The sequence below is a fragment of the Mytilus edulis genome, chromosome 9 (assembly GCF_963676685.1).
Source record: "Mytilus edulis chromosome 9, xbMytEdul2.2, whole genome shotgun sequence".
NCBI lineage: Eukaryota > Metazoa > Mollusca > Bivalvia > Mytilida > Mytilidae > Mytilus > Mytilus edulis.
This window is the reverse complement of record NC_092352.1, coordinates 9,619,735-9,640,627: the sequence shown is the minus strand read 5'-3', so window position 1 is coordinate 9,640,627 and position 20,893 is coordinate 9,619,735. Positions and strand designations below refer to the sequence as shown.

General features: G+C 32.0%; 1 protein-coding gene across 1 annotated transcript; it reads left to right on the top strand.

Annotated features, from left to right (window-relative positions):
• Positions 1–1,037: 1,037 nt before the first annotated feature.
• Positions 1,038–20,210, top strand: LOC139489484 (protein cholesin-like). The gene is made up of 4 exons (XM_071275922.1): positions 1,038–1,124; positions 16,083–16,700; positions 18,817–18,925; positions 20,138–20,210. Exons 2-4 carry the CDS (start codon positions 16,083–16,085, stop codon positions 20,194–20,196), a joined length of 786 nt encoding a protein of 261 aa, XP_071132023.1. The 5' UTR covers positions 1,038–1,124; the 3' UTR covers positions 20,197–20,210.
• Positions 20,211–20,893: the final 683 nt, after the last annotated feature.

Sequence of the window (20,893 nt, the reverse complement as noted above, 5' to 3'; positions counted from 1 at the left end):
TTTGGTAAATTGTTTGAAGACTTTTGTGGTAGGTTTGTTTGTTATTCTGTATAAAATAGTTTATATGAATGCTTTATATAGAACTATAATAATATATTTAGATAGGATATATTTCATTACATTACATTGTGTAGATCTTTATTAGTTTGTGACAAATGAAAGAAAAAGAATTTGGCACTTTTAATTATATATGACTATAAATTGAAAAAAGATATACACTGACTGTGTTACATCATATCTTATAATCTTATTTTAGAGAAGTTTTTCCAGTCTTCAGTTAGAATACTGTGTTAAACCACAATTATGTTCAAAGGGAAATAACTCAAACTTATTCCATGAACCAGTAATGACATGATCAAAATTTCTATTTTTTAAAGTCAAGTCAGTGTGTTATGAAGGTAAATGAAACAATTGTTATTTGGTATTTTATTTTTGTTGTGTGTGATCTTTATTGGTGTTCTCCATTAATATTCAATACACGAAAATAAATCGTATCCGTAATGGTATTCCGTATTCGGTTAAAAATTAGTATATTTTCATTCTGGTACCCGAACTGGTTTCAGCAAACCATAAACAAAACATCTACACGTGCAAAGATTGCTGATATTACCCTGTGACTGTGTAAAGGTACTTATAATTATAGTATAACTAATCGCCGTATTTGAATATCAAAAATAAGACAACGCGTGACCGAACGACGCATGGATTAAACGAGTGCGCAGCACGAGTTTAATCCATAGCGGCGTTCGGTCACAAGTTGTCTTATTTTTGATATTCAAATACGGCGATTAGTTATTCTTTTTATTACATTGGCAAATGGCTTTTTTTTATGAAATTAATGTAGAAAATGTAAGGAACTATATCTTTTTCCTACGCATTGACAATTTGTTTTGATCCGACGTTATCGACGTCTTGACAACGCCTATTGTTGTATGACGTCAGAGAGTGAAATAACCACGTTTATTTCACATGTGAAATTATCGGTTTTTATCTAACTGGGAAATCAATGTAATTCATTGCAACCAATGTAATAAATATTGTTACTATACCTGATTAGTATTTTATGTAAGCATAAGGAAAAGTGGTATATTGCCATTGATGCAACTGTCTATCAAGAATTAAAGGTAAAGGATTTCACCATAGTGGCTTTAATTTATGACGGTCCACAGATTATCATTTTACCACTTTTACCCATGTGAAAATTATAGAAGCACTTGTTTCCGTCCATGGAAAGGTCCAGAGGCGGATTTAGGGGGGGCAGGGGGCCCGGGCCCTCTTTTTTCAGAAATATTTTGGTTGGTTATATAGGGAATCAATGAAGCGTGACGGAATCGGGCCCCCTCTTATAAAAATGAATCCGGGTCTGTTCGCGCCCAATCACGTTCGCACCCTTCCACATTCGCCCCCATTCACTTTCGCACCCCACATGTTCGCACCCAAATTTTGCGAAAAGTTCGTTCGTACCCAATTTTACCAATTTTTTGGAGGTGTATTGGTATAAATATATATGCCATTGTTTCTAAATAATTCGAGATACTGACAAGTTTTTTTTGTGTCATGACAAGTTTATAAAAAAAAGTCCTTGTTTTTAAGTCAGATTATGTTATTCTGACAACAACTATTTCATTTGTGTGTTGAATAATTCTTAATCGTGTTTTGGTTAGTGTATTGAAATAATTTGTTTTTCACTGTTTCTAGTCAATTAAGTGCGAATCTGCCAACATGTTGAACAACTGGTATGCATGGTAAGTGTATTGCTATAATTAATATTTATTTTATTAGTATTTACATCAAAGCAATTTAAAACAACAATCATGATTTATAAACAACAGTAAACAATAACACCAAGTTAGGCTGTTTATAAATACCAATTAGCAATAATCATACATAATCAACATTTAATAATTAATCATCAGATTGATAAAAAAAAAAAATCTATTCAATAAATTCTCAAATTTTATTCAAAAAGAATACAATTATTTGTTATATTCATATGAATAATTTCTAACAATTTAACTTAAATTTTATTAAAAATTGGGCGCGAACATGTAGGGTGCGAACGGACGTGGGGGGCGAAAATGTGAGGTGCGAACGTGTAGGGTGCGAAACTATATTGGGCGCGAACGGACCTGATACCTATAAAAATTTCTAGATCCGCAACTGAGGTCGACTATTTCTATCCATGTGTAATCTAATAGTCAACCTTATATATTCTTTGGTTATCTTAATCTTACAAAATTGCTCTTGCGACCACCAGAAGCGTTGAGTTTTGGTGTATCAGATCAATGTAGAATGTAGATGTAGATACAGCACAGCATATTCGCAACACACTTACATCATACATGTTTTTTTCCTGAATATGCATTTAATTTGACACTGGTGAGTGGTCATGAAATGGAAATCAATTCAGTGATTGATTATATCATGTATATGCAACAAACTCTTAAGGTTCATCATAAGGAATTGAAAAATTTGGCCGTGTTTACACCTCCAAAATTAATATGAGTACAGACAAACTGGTACATCCAGGAAAGTTTTAATGCATGGCAGGAACTAGATATATAAAAGTTATATGAAGTCTACGTTTCAGAAAATTAAAAACTTACCTGGATTTTGATGTTCATTTTTTTCCAGTCTGCAGAAGATAGCAAAATAAACAAACACCCGAGTTTCATTTGATACGGTCCACTCAGTTACACAGTTTAAACCTGTTAAATAACCTATTGTTTACAGGTGTCTATTGTCCATCTATTGTCCATTTAAATCAATACTACTCACAACATTGATTATATGAGGGGAGCTTCTCAATCGTTTTCACTACTTAGTTAATTTTTGCACCTTCTGCAGGATTGAAAAAAAATGGATAGCAAAATCTAGAAAAGTTTATAATTTTCTGAAACATAAAATGCATTTAAAATTTATATATCTAGTTCCTGCCATCCCTTAAAACTGTTGCAGGTTGTCGTAATTTCTGCTTCTTGCTATGTTTTGATATAGTTATAAAGCCAGCAAATACGAATATCTCATAAAACTAGTAAATGCACGGGTAATAAATAAATACGGACGTCAAATCTGTTGTCTGTTCTCTCTCATCATTGGTAGCGTGAATAACTAGTCAATAGTAAAAATGATACTTTTATTAAACAGCCGAAATATTTCCATACAAGTACAATATTCCAACCATAATATATATAATTTACATACGGGCGGAGCTACTAAAATAATAGTCTTTTACTTGTATTTTCGTACGGACCAACCGGGATTAACTTGACAATATAAATAAATATGCAAGGCATACAGCTATCTGTGCTGCTTCTTACCTCTAAATTATAACCCTTACTTGTAATATAAAATGCGAGGCATACAGCTAATGCGCTGCTTCTTACCTCTAGGAACCCCCGGGATGAGCCTTGCTGCAAGCCAAAAGTAAACACAGCAAAGACTAACGAACGTGACGTTGCACTGGTATTTATTTCAAATTACCGGAAGTAAATCTTCTGAGCAGGAAGAAAAACATAACGTAATATGCTTACATAAAATATAGGAGTCCTCGACTCAAAATGCTTATAATAATACAATCTTATGAATAATCAAATCTAGACATATTAATTCTTCCAGTTAAGAGCTCGCAAATGAACACTTTTGGGTTCACGCTTAAAATATTGACCCAACGGTAACGTTCTGAACAATACATGACAAAGTTGCGCCATATACGACGTTATCGATATAACTAATAACATAAAGTAAAACGTACGTTAATTACTCATTCGTTATACTAAACACTAGAAATAACTTCTGTAAACTTATATAAACTCTCTTATTACAATAAATAACAATATTCTTTTACTTGGAAATAACCAAAACACACATTTACAACACTGCCCCTCCCCCAGAATACATTTCGTCCTCGAAATATGGGCTTGGCAATTCTGACAATACGTCTAAAAATTCTTTTCACAATATTTCTATGTACATATTACTCTATCATACAAATAAAACAATTTTTACTCATCTCCAATTTGTCAAAAACAAACTTAAGCTATCTTTAAACTTAAACATACATCAACAAACTACTGAGCCTGTTAATGTCCTAACAAAAACAATATCTGCGATAACAAACTAATGCGCCTTTTTATTCTTAAAAGGCAAAATATACATTTAAACTAAAAAAATCCTTCAATGTATATAATCTTCTCTTATACTAATATAACAATAAAATATCTTGAAAAAAACAAAGTTCTATTTTTATTCATCCAGTTACAGCACTAATATACTTCATTTAAAATTCAATCCAAGATTCTCCATTCTATCATACACTGGAATTATAAAAATCATGAAGCTCAACTTCTTTTAAACACCCGGCTAACCATAAGCCTACAAATGTCCTATTAAGTTCTATACCACAAGGGTACCCCGCGTATAAATATATACACTATCTTCGATACTGATGCACCATACAAACATAAGTATAAAAATTAGTACAAGGTACAACAAATAAAAAAAATGGTCATCAGTATTCCCCGAGAAATATCTAAAATGGTGTAGACTATAGCTCAGCATACCCATGGTGTAACCTAAATGTATATTGCAATCTAGACTACTGCCAATATACACCCACCGAAAGCAGCTTCCCACCAAAATAGTATAAAACAATCTTTATTGCATAAAAACAACAACGCCAATTCAATAGGACCATCAAATTCCAGATTCTGATAAAAAATCACCTGTTTCCAAAAAATCTCAAAACAATTTCAATACCATAATATATTTCACAATTGCAAAAATCTATAATACTGTATACTCTACATATTTGTGCTTAATGTACTTAGTGTATACACTAATATTACAAGTCCTATCAATAAACAAATAAATCACTTTTTACACTTCATCAATTACAAATAATCACACAAGTTTCATATGTACATTATAAAAAATCAGAATCTACACAAAAAATACTCTGATATTTGTCCAGTGTAGGCTTATCTGATATATAGTCCTAACTATTTCTGATAATCCTGACTTGTAAATCCAAACTGCGGGTTTCCTCCGAAAGTATTCATATTTTCTGGTTTCCCTCTTTTTCCTCTTGAGAAAGGACAATCTCTGCTGTAATGTCCCTCTTGGTGGCATGAGTAACATGTATCTACTCTGTTACTGTTGTTGGCATTAAATTGGTCTTTCTTCCTAACATTATGTCTATTTAACCGACCAAAATTTTCTCTTTCTTGCTTCTCAGTTTTAAACAGATCTTTTATCTCATTTAAATCCTGCTTTATGCCTTCAACATCCATTTTGAACTCCTTTTTATACGACCGCAAAATTTGAAAAATTTTTCGTCGTATATTGCTATCACGTTGGCGTCGGCGTCGTCATCGTCGTCCGGCGTCCGAATACTTTTAGTTTTCGCACTCTAACTTTAGTAAAAGTGAATGGAAATCTATGAAATTTTAACACAAGGTTTATGACCACAAAAGGAAGGTTGGTATTGATTTTGGGAGTTTTGGTCCCAACATTTTAGGAATTAGGGGCCAAAAAGGGCCCAAATAAGCATTTTCTTGGTTTTCGCACTATAACTTTAGTTTAAGTTAATAGAAATCTATGAAATTTTGACACAAGGTTTATGACCACAAAAGAACGGTTGGGATTGATTTTGGGAGTTTAGGTTTCAACAGTTTAGGAATTAGGGGCCAAAAAAGGGCCCAAATAAGCATTATTCTTGGTTTTCGCACAATAACTTTAGTTTAAGTAAATAGAAATCAATGAAATTTAAACACAATGTTAATGACTACAAAAGGAAGGTTGGTATTGATTTTGGGAGTTTAGGTCCCAACAGTTTAGGAATTAGGGGCCAAAAAGGGACCCAAATAAGCATTTTTCTTGGTTTTCGCACCATAACGTTAGTATAAGTAAATAGAAATCTATGAAATTTAAACACAAGGTTTATGACCATAAAAGGAAGGTTGGTATTGATTTTGGGAGTTTTGGTCCCAACAGAATAAGGGGCCCAAAGGGTCCAAAATTAAACTTTGTTTGATTTCATCAAAATTGAATAATTGGGGTTCTTTGATATGCCGAATCTAACTGTCATGACTGTGTATGTAGATTCTTAACTTTTGGTCCCGTTTTCAAATTGGTCTACATTAAGGTCCAAAGGGTCCAAAATTAAACTTAGTTTGATTTTGACAAAAAATGAATCAGTTAGGTTCTTTGATATGCTGAATCTAAAAATGTACTTAGATTCTTGATTATTGGCCCAGTTTTCAAGTTGGTCCAAATCGGGGTCCAAAATTAAACTTTGTTTGATTTCATCAAAAATTGAATAAATGGGGTTCTTTGATATACCAAATCTAACTGTGTATGTAGATTCTTCATTTTTGGTCCTGTTTTCAAATTGGTCTACACTAAAGTCCAAAGGGTCCAAAATTAAACTTAGTCTGATTTCAACAAAAATTGAAATCTTGGGGTTCTTTGATATGCTGAATCCAAAAAACTTAGATTTTTTATTATGGGCCCAGTTTTCAAGTTGGTCCAAATCAGGATCTAAAATTATTATATTAAGTATTGTGCAATAGCAAGTCTTTTCAATTGCACAGTATTGCGCAATGGCAAGAAATATCTAATTGCACAATATTGTGAAATAGCAAATTTTTTTTTAATTAGAGTTATCTTTCTTTGTCCAGAATAGTAAGCAAGAAATATCTAATTGCAAAATATTGTGCAATAGCAAGATTTTTTTTTAATTGGAGTCAGAGATGGGTCCGATGACTTTCAATGTAATTGATTAAATTACAATTACTTTGTCATTTGTACGATTAAATTAAATTAATGATTACATCATTTCTGAAAGTGTCTGATTAAATTAATGATTACACTGGCAAAGTAATCATGATTACATCTGATTACAATGAATTAAAAAAAAACAAAAATATTTTGAATGATGTGAATGAATTAACGTTTTTAGAAAGGATTTTTTTATATACATTTTAAAATGATAACTTCCAACTTCATCTATTTAATAAACCACAAAAGTTCACTACAGACATACATGAACATTTTGTCACGCATTACACTTTATTATCATTGATCTTTGAATTATTTTGACTTCAATTGAATATGGCTTAAAGCCTTTATAAAGAGTTTGCTAGTCTTCTTACCATTTCCAGACTTTATATGTATTTCAATGTGCAGATTTTGGAAGTTAATATATGGATGAAATAAAGTTACCAGATAAAAATTATGTAAAAATTTAATAGAATTGTTTAAACAAATTGTAAACGAAATACAAGTACTATAAGTCAATGCATTTTATATGTCCAGTCTAAGTACATACAAAAATTTGCTTATTTTAAACAAGATATTTGTCCAACTTTTAATTTAGTTTGTGCTAATTAGAGTAGTTTTCACATGTCTGATTAATATTTTATCATATATATTGTCCTACAGCTATACTTAATTAGAAATTGCAATAAAAAGAAACCTTAATTGGTTTCCTAAATTTCAATTCAAAGTTTACAATAATCACAATATTAACAAAAGATTATAATTCAGGGCTACAGAAAAATTGTTATAATTTTGCTTAAATATAACAAGTTTTTTTATCAAATATATATATGTACATCTTTTATAATATTTTTGACTAAGGCCTTCTTAGGCTATTGATGACTTTTTAATATTGTAACAGTTTACTTTTTACTGAAGTATACAAATCAATTAACATGAGTGATAAAGTAAACTAAACTATCTTAACTTGTTAAATATCTATTAAGTAAGAATAACAAAAAGGTTCATTTATTGACCATAAACACAGTTCAAGATTTTTTTCATTGTAATCAGAATGTAATCAAAATGTAATCAGGATTACAGGGCATTTTGAAAAGTAATTGATTAAATTGAATTACATGTAATCAGATTTTTGGCTGATTAATGATTACAATGATTACTTGAACAATTGTAATCAATTACAGCTGATTAACGATTACAATTACAATTACCCCAACTCTGATTGGAGTTATCTTTCTTTGTCCAGAATCAACTTAAATCTTTGTTATATACAATATACAATGTATATTCACTTTTTACTACCAACTGATAAATTATAATAAATAACATTCAGTGATAACAAGCAGTTTTTTTTACATCTTAATATTTTATGATGTATTTAAATGAGTAGTTATTGTTGCAAACTCCATTAGAAATTTTAATTGAGATTAGTTTTGGAATAAGGGAAAGGGGGATGTGATTAAAAAAATTGAGTTCAATTTTTCTCATTTGAAATTTCATAAATAAAAAAGAAAATTTCTTCAAACATGCAGTTTTTTTTACATCTTAATATTTTATGATGTATTTAAATGAGTAGTTATTGTTGCAAACTCCATTAGAAATTTTAATTGAGATTAGTTTTGGAATAAGGGAAAGGGGGATGTGATTAAAAAATTGGGTTCAATTTTTCTCATTTGAAATTTCATAAATAAAAAAGAAAATTTCTTCAAACATTTTTATGCCCCACCTACGATAGTAGAGGGGCATTATGTTTTCTGGTCTGTGCGTCCGTCCGTCCGTCTGTCCGTTCGTTCGTCCGTCCGTTCGTCCGTCCGTCTTTCCCGCTTCAGGTTAAAGTTTTTGGTCAAGGTAGTTTTTGATGAAGTTTAAGTCCAATCGACTTCAAACTTAGTACACATGTCCCCTATGATATGATCTTTCTAATTTTAATGCCAAATTAGAGTTTTTACCCCAATTTCACGGTCCACTGAACATGGAAAATGATAGTGCGAGTGGGGCATTCGTGTACTGAGGACACATTCTTGTTTTGAGAGGATTAATATTCAACAGCATAGTGAATTGCTCTAAGAGAAAACAAAAATTTTAAGTTCATTAGAACACATTCATTCTGTGTCAGAAACCTATGCTGTGTCAACTATTTAATCACAATCCAAATTTAGAGCTGAATCCAGCTTGAATGTTGTGTCCATACTTGCCCCAACCGTTCAGGGTTCAACCTCTGCAGTCGTATAAAGCTACGCCCTGCGGAGCATCTGGTTCAAATTGTCTATGCCCATTTTAAATTCTGCATGAGTGACATATTGGTTTGGATTCTCCGTCCTATATACCTCGAAGTCTTCTGTTTTCTCTTGTTCTATACAGTTTGCATCGGTATTTACTTGTCTGACATTAACGTTTTTATTTACATTTTTTCGACAACACTCGTGCCATGTGACTATATTTATTGCATCCTGCAATGTTGCTGGCTTCTGTATGAGGACCTCATAAGCTAGTGACTGGTCTGGCAGACCCTTAATAAAGTGTTCTGTTTTAAAACGGTCCAGTAAACTCAAGTCATTTACATCAGGGTATGCCTTACCTACTAGTCTCTCAACACGAAATGCATATTCTTGTATGCTTTCTTTGTGGTCCTGTTTTATAAACTGCAAATTGGTCCTATAAGTCTCTGGTAATATATGGTCCCCAAATCTCTGTGACATAGCCTTATGAATACATTTGATATCTTTATGGAATGGCATAGGAAGCTCATTTACATATACTAGGGCTTCATCTCTCAGACAATTTAGAATTAATTCCTCTATTTGTCTGTCATTGGACCATCTAAACCTATTACTTAGTAAACTAAACTGTGTCCAAAAGGCCTTGAAATCCCCTTTACCATCAAAGAATGGACTTCTAGGTTTTGGTTCTTCCCTTTGTAGTTGCTGAACATGACTACTTTCTTTTACATGATTTGTACTGACTGGACGTGGTGTATAAGTGTTGTCAGTACTTGGACCAGCTGCTAATTGTTGGGTCACTGATACCTGGTTATTTTGTTCAGTTGTGGTCATGCTATTTTGACTGAAATTCTGCGTATTGGTGTTATTTTCAGCCACATGGTTACCCCTTGCTAATTGAACTATATTTTCCTGATTTAGCTTAACTTGCGTGCTCATCTCTGATACTTGCGTGCTCATCTCAGAAACTTTCGTCTTGAGCTCAGAAAATCTATCATTTTGATTTTTTAATTGTCTCTGAATGTCCGTTAGAATAGCAATAATATTGTTATCATTCAAATTCGTCTTACTTTCCTCAATCGTCCTAGTATTCTGCACAGACGAGTTTATCGGGCTTACTATGGGGCTGTAGGTAGATAAATTAACATCATCTTCTATACCCAAATCTATCAAATTACAGGGCTGATCTGTGAAATAATCATATTCTCCATACTTTCCCCCCTTCCAAAATTTGGAGCTGGGATTTTCCTATTCCTAAGATCTATGTTTAAAACAAACAGTAATATGCCAATAGAAGCTAACTGCACCTCTACTTCCCAAATAAATAATTATTTGAAAGCTAAATGCACCTCCTTTATATTATTTTTCTTTAAAGGAAGCTAAATGCACCTCCTTAAAAAAATATTAAAAAAAAATCAGAAGCTTAATGCACTTCTGTACTTTCCAAAATAAGCCACTTATCAAATTACATGTATAATGCATGTATAGAGCTAAATGCACTCCATACACAATATATGTCACTTACTGTGTTCCATACACAGTAATATTTCTAAAAATAGACGTGCCAAATTCCTTGAAACGTGAGAACTAAACCGCTGCCACCATTGTCGTAATTTCTGCTTCTTGCTATGTTTTGATATAGTTATAAAGCCAGCAAATACGAATATCTCATAAAACTAGTAAATGCACGGGGTAATAAATAAATACGGACGTCAAATCTGTTGTCTGTTCTCTCTCATCATTGGTAGTGTGAATAACTAGTCAATAGTAAAAATGATACTTTTATTAAACAGCCGATATATTTCCATACAAGTACAATATTCCAACCATAATATATATAATTTACATACGGGCGGAGCTACTAAAATAATAGTCTTTTACTTGTATTTTCGTACGGACCAACCGGGATTAACTTGACAATATAAATAAATATGCAAGGCATACAGCTATCTGTGCTGCTTCTTACCTCTAAATTATAACCCTTACTTGTAATATAAAATGCGAGGCATACAGCTAATGCGCTGCTTCTTACCTCTAGGAACCCCCGGGATGAGCCTTGCTGCAAGCCAAAAGTAAACACAGCAAAGACTAACGAACGTGACGTTGCACTGGTATTTATTTCAAATTACCGGAAGTAAATCTTCTGAGCAGGAAGAAAAACATAACGTAATATGCTTACATAAAATATAGGAGTCCTCGACTCAAAATGCTTATAATAATACAATCTTATGAATAATCAAATCTAGACATATTAATTCTTCCAGTTAAGAGCTCGCAAATGAACACTTTTGGGTTCACGCTTAAAATATTGACCCAACGGTAACGTTCTGAACAATACATGACAAAGTTGCGCCATATACGACGTTATCGATATAACTAATAACATAAAGTAAAACGTACGTTAATTACTCATTCGTTATACTAAACACTAGAAATAACTTCTGTAAACTTATATAAACTCTCTTATTACAATAAATAACAATATTCTTTTACTTGGAAATAACCAAAACACACATTTACAACACAGGTGTATACTCAGAGTAAAATTTGGGGTGTAAATACGGCCATTTTAGCCAAAAGGTTATGATGAACCTTAACAGAATGCAACAAAAAGTTAGCTAAAAATTTGACAGGTCTATTGTTATTTATAACCAAACGTACAGAGAATGGCTATAACATCTGGTATGGGCGTGTAATAAAACCATTTATCATATACTTAGACTAAATAACATATGATTTTTACCGTATGATAATAGCATTAAATTAAAGTATTTTCCATATTTTCCAATTGGTGCTTAGCGGGCTGATATGAAAAGTTTATCACATGCTTCGATTGTTATCACATGCCTTTCCGTAACGTTATCACATGGCATTCCGGTGATACTCGGCAAATTCCCGGAAAATTCACCTCAGTGCTATGCTTTCAGTGAAAAACATTACAAAGTAGTGTACAAAACAATTATTTGAATACTGAAAAGTATATTGTGTAAAAAAATTAAATTAAATAAAAAAAAAAAAAAAAAAAAATTAAATAAATGCATTTTTTAAGTTTTTCTGAAACATAATTTAGAAAGTTACTTAAAAAAAAGTTGACTTTTCCAAACAATGTTCATTATGTATATTGTTGAATTATTTTTTTGTCGATTCGTCCATGTTAGAATGTGTTTTTTTTTCTCTGTTGATGCATATGATAGAAAGATTTCATATTGAATGTATCAAATTTTGGGTCCGACGTCCGTGAACTTTTTACTCTTTCAACTTCTTTCCAGGAACTACGTAGAAGGATCAATATATGAATCTGTTATTTTTCTCTACTGTTGAAGCATATGATAAAAAGATCATAACATGTCATTTTTCATATCGCATGTATTATCAGCCCTCGGTCAATATCAGCCCTTGAGCCATGCGGCTCTTGGGCTGATATTGAACCTAGGGCTGATAATACATGAAAAATGCCATGTAATAATCTGATATTATCAATGATTCATATATTGATAGAATTTGATGTACCCCATAATAAAATTAACTTTTACATATATTTATTCGCTTAATTTAAAGAATTGCTTTAACAGTGTGATATGACTTTTGTTATCAACTGCTTCCGGTTTTTATCAACTGCTTCTGTTTCATATCAACTGCTTCCGTTTTTTATCACATGCTTTTCTGTAACGTTATCGCCTGAAATTTCGACGTCATAGGCAAATTCCCGAAAATACACTGTGTGTAAAACATAACAAAGTTGGATAAAATAATATTAAGAATGAGGAAAATATATAATTAAAAACTGAAAAACAATATTAAAACACTGAAATGCATTGATTTGAAGTTTATAAAATAGTTTTAGTCTATGTCTTCTGCTGAAATACGGTATATGAAAAAAAGAAACAACATAACATTTTTCATATCAGACCCCTTATCAGCTCATGGTCAAAATCGATGATAGTCCATTTGAAGGGGACAATAAATGGATGACCTGTGTTAAGAGAGAGCCATATCTCTTGCTCATCAAAGACACCCTTGTAGATTTTCGAAAAAGAGTAGGCTAATGCCGCTACAAGGCAGCACTTGCACCCGCAAAGTGGAAAGGGATTGATATAAGTTGCAAAACTTGTTTCCCTATCCACTATAAATAAATATGTTTAAACTAGATATATTTTATGAATGGCACAATTTTGGTAGGTGTACATATGAAAATAAAAGATTTGGCATAACTGCCAATGAGACATCTCTCCACAATGGACAAAATGATATAAAAGTTTACAACCATAGGTCACAGTAGGACCTTCAATAATGAACAAAACCCATATCACATACTAGACCCATAGTCAGCTACATGTACATGCATAAAATGCCCTGAAATGACAAATGTCTGTATGATAGCATTTATCTGACCTTGACCTCATTTCAATAGATCTTTGAAAAGATTAATTTATGTTATACAGTACAAAAAATGTACTTGTAGTAAAACCGTTATCTTCAATAATTCCATCACATAATCAATGATCAGGAAATCAGGCGACATTTCAGTGTGTGTACTCTAATTCTGAGAAGATTAGAAAATTTAATAAAAAAATCAAAAAAACTTTACTGTTCATTTCATATGTAAGACTGTTGGTTGTATTGATCAGAGGCGGATTTAGGAAAAAAATTTGGTTGCTTATATAGGGAATCACTGAAGCGGGATGAAATCAGGCCCCCTCTTCGGCAGCCAGTGAGCCCCCACTTATGAAAATTTCTGGATCGGCCACTGTTGATTATTTAGAATGTTCATACATGTAGCTGCTGGGACTAGAATGCAGTGGTAATTGACTCTTTCAGTTTGTCTTTTTTATGCAAGAGTGGCATCCCTTTGTTCTGCTCCAATTCAATCAATTCTAGGAGAATGGATGAGTTCACTGTCATTCTTGAACAAGCTCACTATTTCACTTTTACATGTTGTTCAGGGTAATCCACACCAGGCTAAGTGAGCAAGATTTTGGATCTTGGATTCCTGACTTCATTCAAAGAAGTTTCAAGTATACATACAAGTTTTTTACTCTCAAATTTCAATTGTTTTATATCACGCAAACACATTTTGTGGTCGTATATAGTTGGTATCACGTTGTCGTCAGCGTCATCCGAAGACAGTTGTCACCACAAAACTTCACACCACAAAGGAGTGGTTTGGATGGCAGTGGGGGTATGGCTCAAACTGTCAAGGAATTAGGGACAAAAAAGGAGGAAAAACAAGGGTTTTTGGTTGATAGTCAAGACAGTTTTAAAGTAGTGTAAGGGAGGTAACTCAAATATATTGAGGTAATCCAAACATATTGCCTCCCTTCCTCTGCTTAAAAATTATGTATAAAGAATTTTGGTTTTGTCTTGAGGTGATTAGCTGTCAATTAACTTAAAGAAGTTACTATTAAATTTATGCTGATTAAGGAAATTCATATTAATTTTCTATATTAAGACTTTTATGATGTATTTAAATGGGTACCCGGTAATTATCGATGCATCTCCAATGGAAATTTGAATTGAAATTATGGCCATATCTTGAGGGAAAGATTTTTTTTTGGAAAAAGGCAGGGGGGCAATTTTTTTCTCATTTTAGATTTAAGAAATTAAAAAGAAAATTTCTTCATATATTGAGGGGGGTGGGGGATACAATTTTTGGTTATTTTGGGGGTTGGGGGCAATTAGCAATAGCATAGTGTATTGCATGAAAGCAAAAAATTGTTTGTAAACACAAATCATATAACCAATACTTATTTCTTTGACTACAGTTATTCTGTGATAATTCTTATATGATTTGCATATATCTATAAATACTTGAACTGGATTGGACAGTTAAGATTTTTCTCTTGGTTTACACTTCAATAAATCATGTTTCCAAAACTACTTTCGCAGTCTATTCATGCACGATTCATATGCTTGGAGGGATCCCAGGATTTTCAGCAAATTGAGAAATTAAAAAACAAATGCCTGACAGTTATTTCTATTCTAATGCATGTAAAATAATAGAATAAAATAAATAAATGCATTAAAAGCCTCGAAAATGTGTAAAATTAAAATTTAAATAAAATTCCATGAAATTTCATGAATGACTGGCGAATTTACGTCATGGCAAAACACGACGTCATACGAATGAAAACTTTCAAGGGAATGATTTTTTCATTACTTGTACACTTCAAATTCGAATAGTATCTCATTAAAATGAAGTTTTGGAGGTAGGTGCAATTTATTTTTATATCCATGTGCATTTATCGAACATTTATGGATTTTTGAAAGTCAATATGGTGGCCATTTCCTTAGGTACGACCTGTCGATTGTGCATTTGATGGTAATTATAGTAACCTTTACACACAAAAACAGTTAATTTTAAATAGTGAATTTTTGGGTTAAGAATTATAAGGATTAAACACATTTTTCAGTGGCGGATCCAGAAATTTTCATATATGGGGCCCCACTGACTGACCTAAGAGGGGGCCCGCTCCAGTCACGCTTCAATGATTCCCTATATAAGCAACCAATTTTTTTCCCAAAAAGGGGGGCCCGGGCCCCCCCCCCTTAATCTGCCTCTGTTTTTTCTAGAGGTTATTGATGTGTAAACCAGGTCTCTTACTCACAAACATTTCTTTATTCAGTTTGTGAGTTAATTGCCCCTGTTTACACATCAATAACCTCTAGAAAAAATGTGTTTAATCCTATATAAGAAACCTATTATGTGTCAAATAATAAATTACTATCCAAATTCAGGCCTGTATCAAGCGTGAATATTGAGTCCATTTTTCCTAGGTTTGACCTCTGCGGTTGTATCCAGCTGCGCTCTGCAAAGCAATTTATTGATTATTACCAATAGTTTTATTGTTTGGTAGAGGTCCTTGAAAATTGCTCTCATATGACCTTTATTATTATTTATAAATAATCTGTGTTTTATGCCATGTAGCATTAATCATGCCTATGGCCTTTCCAATGCTTTTTTTCTGATTCACATAAATTTTGCGGAAATAAAGTGTTGTTAATGATTGAAAGGAGCAGGTCTTTTCCAAACCTTTTTACAATTTCTCTGCAAGATAAGTATTTTTATAATGTTTTTATATTTAGATGGGTAGGAAACTTGGAAAAAGAAAACAGACAGATGATGAAGTTGATGTAAACATTAAAAGGGAAAAGACAAGTGTACATGACAGTCAAAAAGATGAATGTAGTCTTGAGAAAGGACATTCAATGAAAACAAATGAAGACGCACTTGCTAATAATTGTAGAAAAGACAGTGTTAAATCCAAAAAGAAAAAAAAGAAACTTGTTAAAGAAACAGAAGAAATGAATAAAGATATGAAAGAGGATAGTCCTCATACAGATGCAAAAGACAATGATCTAAATGCTGAAACTGTGGCTGCAACAACAGAACCAAAAACCAAAGAAAATAAAAATACAGAAAATGACAAAAATGACAATTCACTTGATGCTACAAATAAAGATGTGGAAGACATTATGAAAGAGGTGTCAGTAAATAAGAAAAAGAAGAAAAAAGAAAAAAATAAGAAAACGAAGCCATGTGTGACAGCTGATAGTGAAAAAACTGAAACAGAAGACAACAAAAAATCATCTAAAGAACTTGCTATTGCATATCTTAAACTATGGAAAAAGAATAGAGAGGAATGGAAATTCCAGAAAGTCCGACAAGTCTGGTTACTTAGTAATATGCTTGATTCAGAAATGGTAAGTTTAGTAACTTTGTAATATAATGCTTAATTGATTCATACATAGTTATATGCTTAACCTGTCCCAAGTCATCAGGAGCCTATAATTCAATGGTTGTTGTTTGTTGCTGTGTTACATTTTTTTTCATTCATTTTTTTGTACATTAATTAATCTGTTAGTTTTCTCGTTTGAACTGTTTTACAATGTACATTTTTCATGTATTTGATTTCTGTGCCTTTTATAGCTGACTATGTGCACATGGTATTCACTTTGGTCATTGCTGAAGACGGTACAGTGACCTATAGGCTTTAGATGTTAATTACTGTGTCATTTGGTCTCTTGTGAAGAGTTGTCTCATTGGCAATCATACCACATCGTCTTTTGTTATACACAAAGCTTATTTCCACAAAACACAGATCAAGTTCAAGTTTGGGAGTTGTGACTTTTACTGTTCCTTAGTTATGGCCCTTTATAAATGAAAATGTTGCTGATTTTTTAATTTCCATTCTAAAACTATAGTTTGCCTAAATCAAATGTTATGAAACTTATTACAATAAAACACAGATCATATTTTACAGTTCTCTAGTAACAATGTATATCCCTTTATGACGGTTCCTTTAAGCAGGGGCATTATCAGTGTCCCCTGGACACATTCTCCTGTAATTGACTTATTATTTAGTTGCTTTCTCATTGGTGTAAACCTTACATCTCTTTTGTCATATGACAACACTATTCAATATACAGAATTTTGACTTCATGTAGATAATCTGTCTGACTTATTTAGTCTTTTAACCAAAATTTCACTCTCTAATGGCAGGGTTCTTGCTAAAGATTTTTGAAGGCGAGTCCAGGGACTTGTCATTTTTGGCCATGATGAGTCCAACAGCAAGAAGAAAATATTTTATTGCAATATAATTGTATATTTTAGTCTCCATTTCCTAACAGAGCAATGAAATGACATTAAATTCAGATCACTTTTAAACTTTTGCTATAACATGATGATCTTTGTGTTTTAACTGTGTTCAGTTTATACGAAATATTTCAATCTTGATGCATCTGTGGACTCACCAGTTTTGAAAATGGTGAGTCTAGACAGATTTTTATGAGTCCTGGACTCATGGACTCGCCTTAATGAGAACCCTGTAATGGTCAGGTTAAGATTTCAGAATAGGAAAAGTTGTAACACAATTAAATTATTTGGATGTCAACAATGTTTTATTACATGCAGACTTATAGTCACTGAAGTCCCCAGTGGCAAACATTACAAATATTTTATAATTTTATTCAAAATAAAAACATGGAATGATGTAAAAGTCTTAACAAAAGAAGTGGGTGATAATAGCATTCTTTCTTCTCCAGGGATAAGAAAAAGATTTCATACCATCAAAATTCTGTACACTTTAACAGATGCAATCTATAAAATCACTGGCCAGTGAAACCATTGTAAACTTTTGAACTTTTGATTATTTAAATATTTGTACTTCTCATAATAAATTATTATTTTATTAAGTATGTTACAACTTCAATTCATTGTAAATTTATTATACATGTATGGATTAACTGTAAAGAACAGTTTAACATTATTTGTTTTTTTTTTGGGGGGGGAGGGTTTTGTTGAGATAAAAGTATTTATTTCTATATATTTTTAACTACATACATGTACAAAAAACAAATGTATATGATCAGGCATTAATCTCATTTTCATGCTCCAGTTTTCTGATTAAGAACATGAAGATGACATTGGGATAGGGATGTATTTATATCAATATTAAGACAGTAACTCAAATGGTTCAAAAGTCTTCATCAATAGACAAGAGTACATGTATGCGCAATATTTGAAACTCTGAAGAGACCAAAGTAAAAGTTACATGTCAAAAATATTTAACATTTGGCTTTTTACAATGTATATGTTTGTTTAACATACAATATACTTGTATCAATGGCTTTTAATACATTAATTTCATTTCATGCCACTGTGGTCAGGTTTCCAGGATACTGGGGCTGATTTGATCATATCATTTAATAAGATACATGTACAATATAGAATAAATATTTTCAACTACATGTTACCAGGCATCTCGAGCTCATCACGAGTATTAGTTTAATCATAAAATTTGTCTTGTTTTCACTGTAGGTAAAAGGTAAACACTTTGAAACTTTACTACTGTATCTGGACGGTTTAAAAGGAAAAGCTCGGGAAACAACATCTACAGCAGCTCAGAACATAATTGAATCAGAATCAGGTAAGACTTTGAAATATACACACTGAATGCTTATTATACTGCCACTTATCACTCAATTGAGGATTTAGGAGTGGGTGCTATATTGCTTTGTTCAATGAATATCTCTACTTGCCAGAATGACTTTATCTTTAGTCAGCAGTTTAAATGTGATGAGCTGTAACATTCGAATATTCACCATATCTGTTTGATTACTCTGATAAGTATTTCCTGTTTGCTGATACCCTGAATTTTTTAGTATGTTGAATGAACTTTGAAAATTTAGTTGAACATTTCTCCAATGCTACTGAACATAATGACTTAATATTTGGTCAGCAGCCCAACAGTGTTTTAAAGTGGTAATGTATGGGTGTTTTTTGGATTTGTCAGACTTCTATTTTCTGACACTTTGAATTGCAAGTTGGGGTATGCTGTCAGAACACTACAACACATTGATTTTCTACTTCTTCTACAGATATGAACACTAGGATTGTCAGTTTTCCTACGGTTCTCTCCCCACACTCTGCCTTCCTCCAACAACAAAAACTTACCGCCATGTTAGTGTTGAACTTTTAACACCAACCAATCAATCAATTTAGATATGAAGCAATTAGTATTTTCAGACAGCTTCTCAGTTACTAGTGAAGTGAAAGAGTAAAACATTTAATCTGAATATCCGTTATTTGTGTGATAATGAAATCAATGAATTGGTTCTTTTAGAAAAATTATAAATATCAGATTGGGTTCTTAACTAAGCTTTTTATTATGGGCAGCCTCCAGATGTTTGTTTGTTTAATCTTTTTTTATCCCAATTATAAATATTTACTCCACATCTGCTGTTTATTCATATCCAATTTAAATGTCAGATGATAGTAATTTGACTTCCATAGTACATGTATTGTTAAAATTTTATTTTCAATCATGTTTATCAAATTCTTATTTTTCTCCAATCTTAAACCTAAAATAAACTTTGATAGTTCAAGTTTATAATGGATATGTTACAACTTATAACATATATATTCTAAGTAGTATTTGCAATGGGAGCTAATGTGCATGTTTTGTTATGTGAAGAGAAAAAAGAATGTAAACAAATACTTTTGTAAAGGTTTATTTATAAAGTTTTAATGGAATAAATGACTGTTTACGTGTATTTTTATCCTCAGATTATTTTACTGTAAACAGTGTGTATCAAGTTTGTATCTACAGTAAACTAACAATATAATATTTGTATTTCAGATAGTGGTGTTAAAGTTGATAGAGCTCGACAGATTGTCCAGCAGTTATCTACAGAATAAATATACAAACTTGATGGTCTTCATTTTCATTTTTCTTCCACCAATCTGACTTTAATTTTTCTTCCACAAATCTGAGTTATCTAAGTCTTATAAATAGAAGATGGACATAAAGTTTGATTATTTGAGATTGAAGCAGATATGTTGAATTCATGAAAATTTAGAAATATCAACATTCTTTTTTTTTCTTCTTACCAGTGGTATATAATCTCCCAAAAATTATTAGCCAAATTAATAAAACCGTCCACAAAAATATAGCACAATAAAGGATTACCATTGTTTATCTGTTTCTTTTACAACTTCACAAGACGGATGGTTTCTGGATAATAACTTTAGTATAAGTAAATAGAAATCTTTAAAATTTTAACACAATGTTTGTAACCACAAAAGGAAAGTTGGGATTGATTTTTAGGGTTACGGTCTCAACAGTTAAAAAATTAGGGGCCCATAGGGGCCCAAAACAAGCATTTATCTAGTTTCAGGACAATAAGTTGTGAATAAGTATTTCAATTGCTCTGATATTGTACCACAATGTTCATACCATAAGGTAAAGTTATGGGGCAAACAGTTTAGGAATTAAGGGCCAAAAACAAGCATTTTTGTAGTTACAGGACAATAACTTATGTATAACTGTATGCATCTCTCTGACATTGTACCACAAGGTTCCATATAACGAAAAGAAGGCTTTGATTCAGTGTGG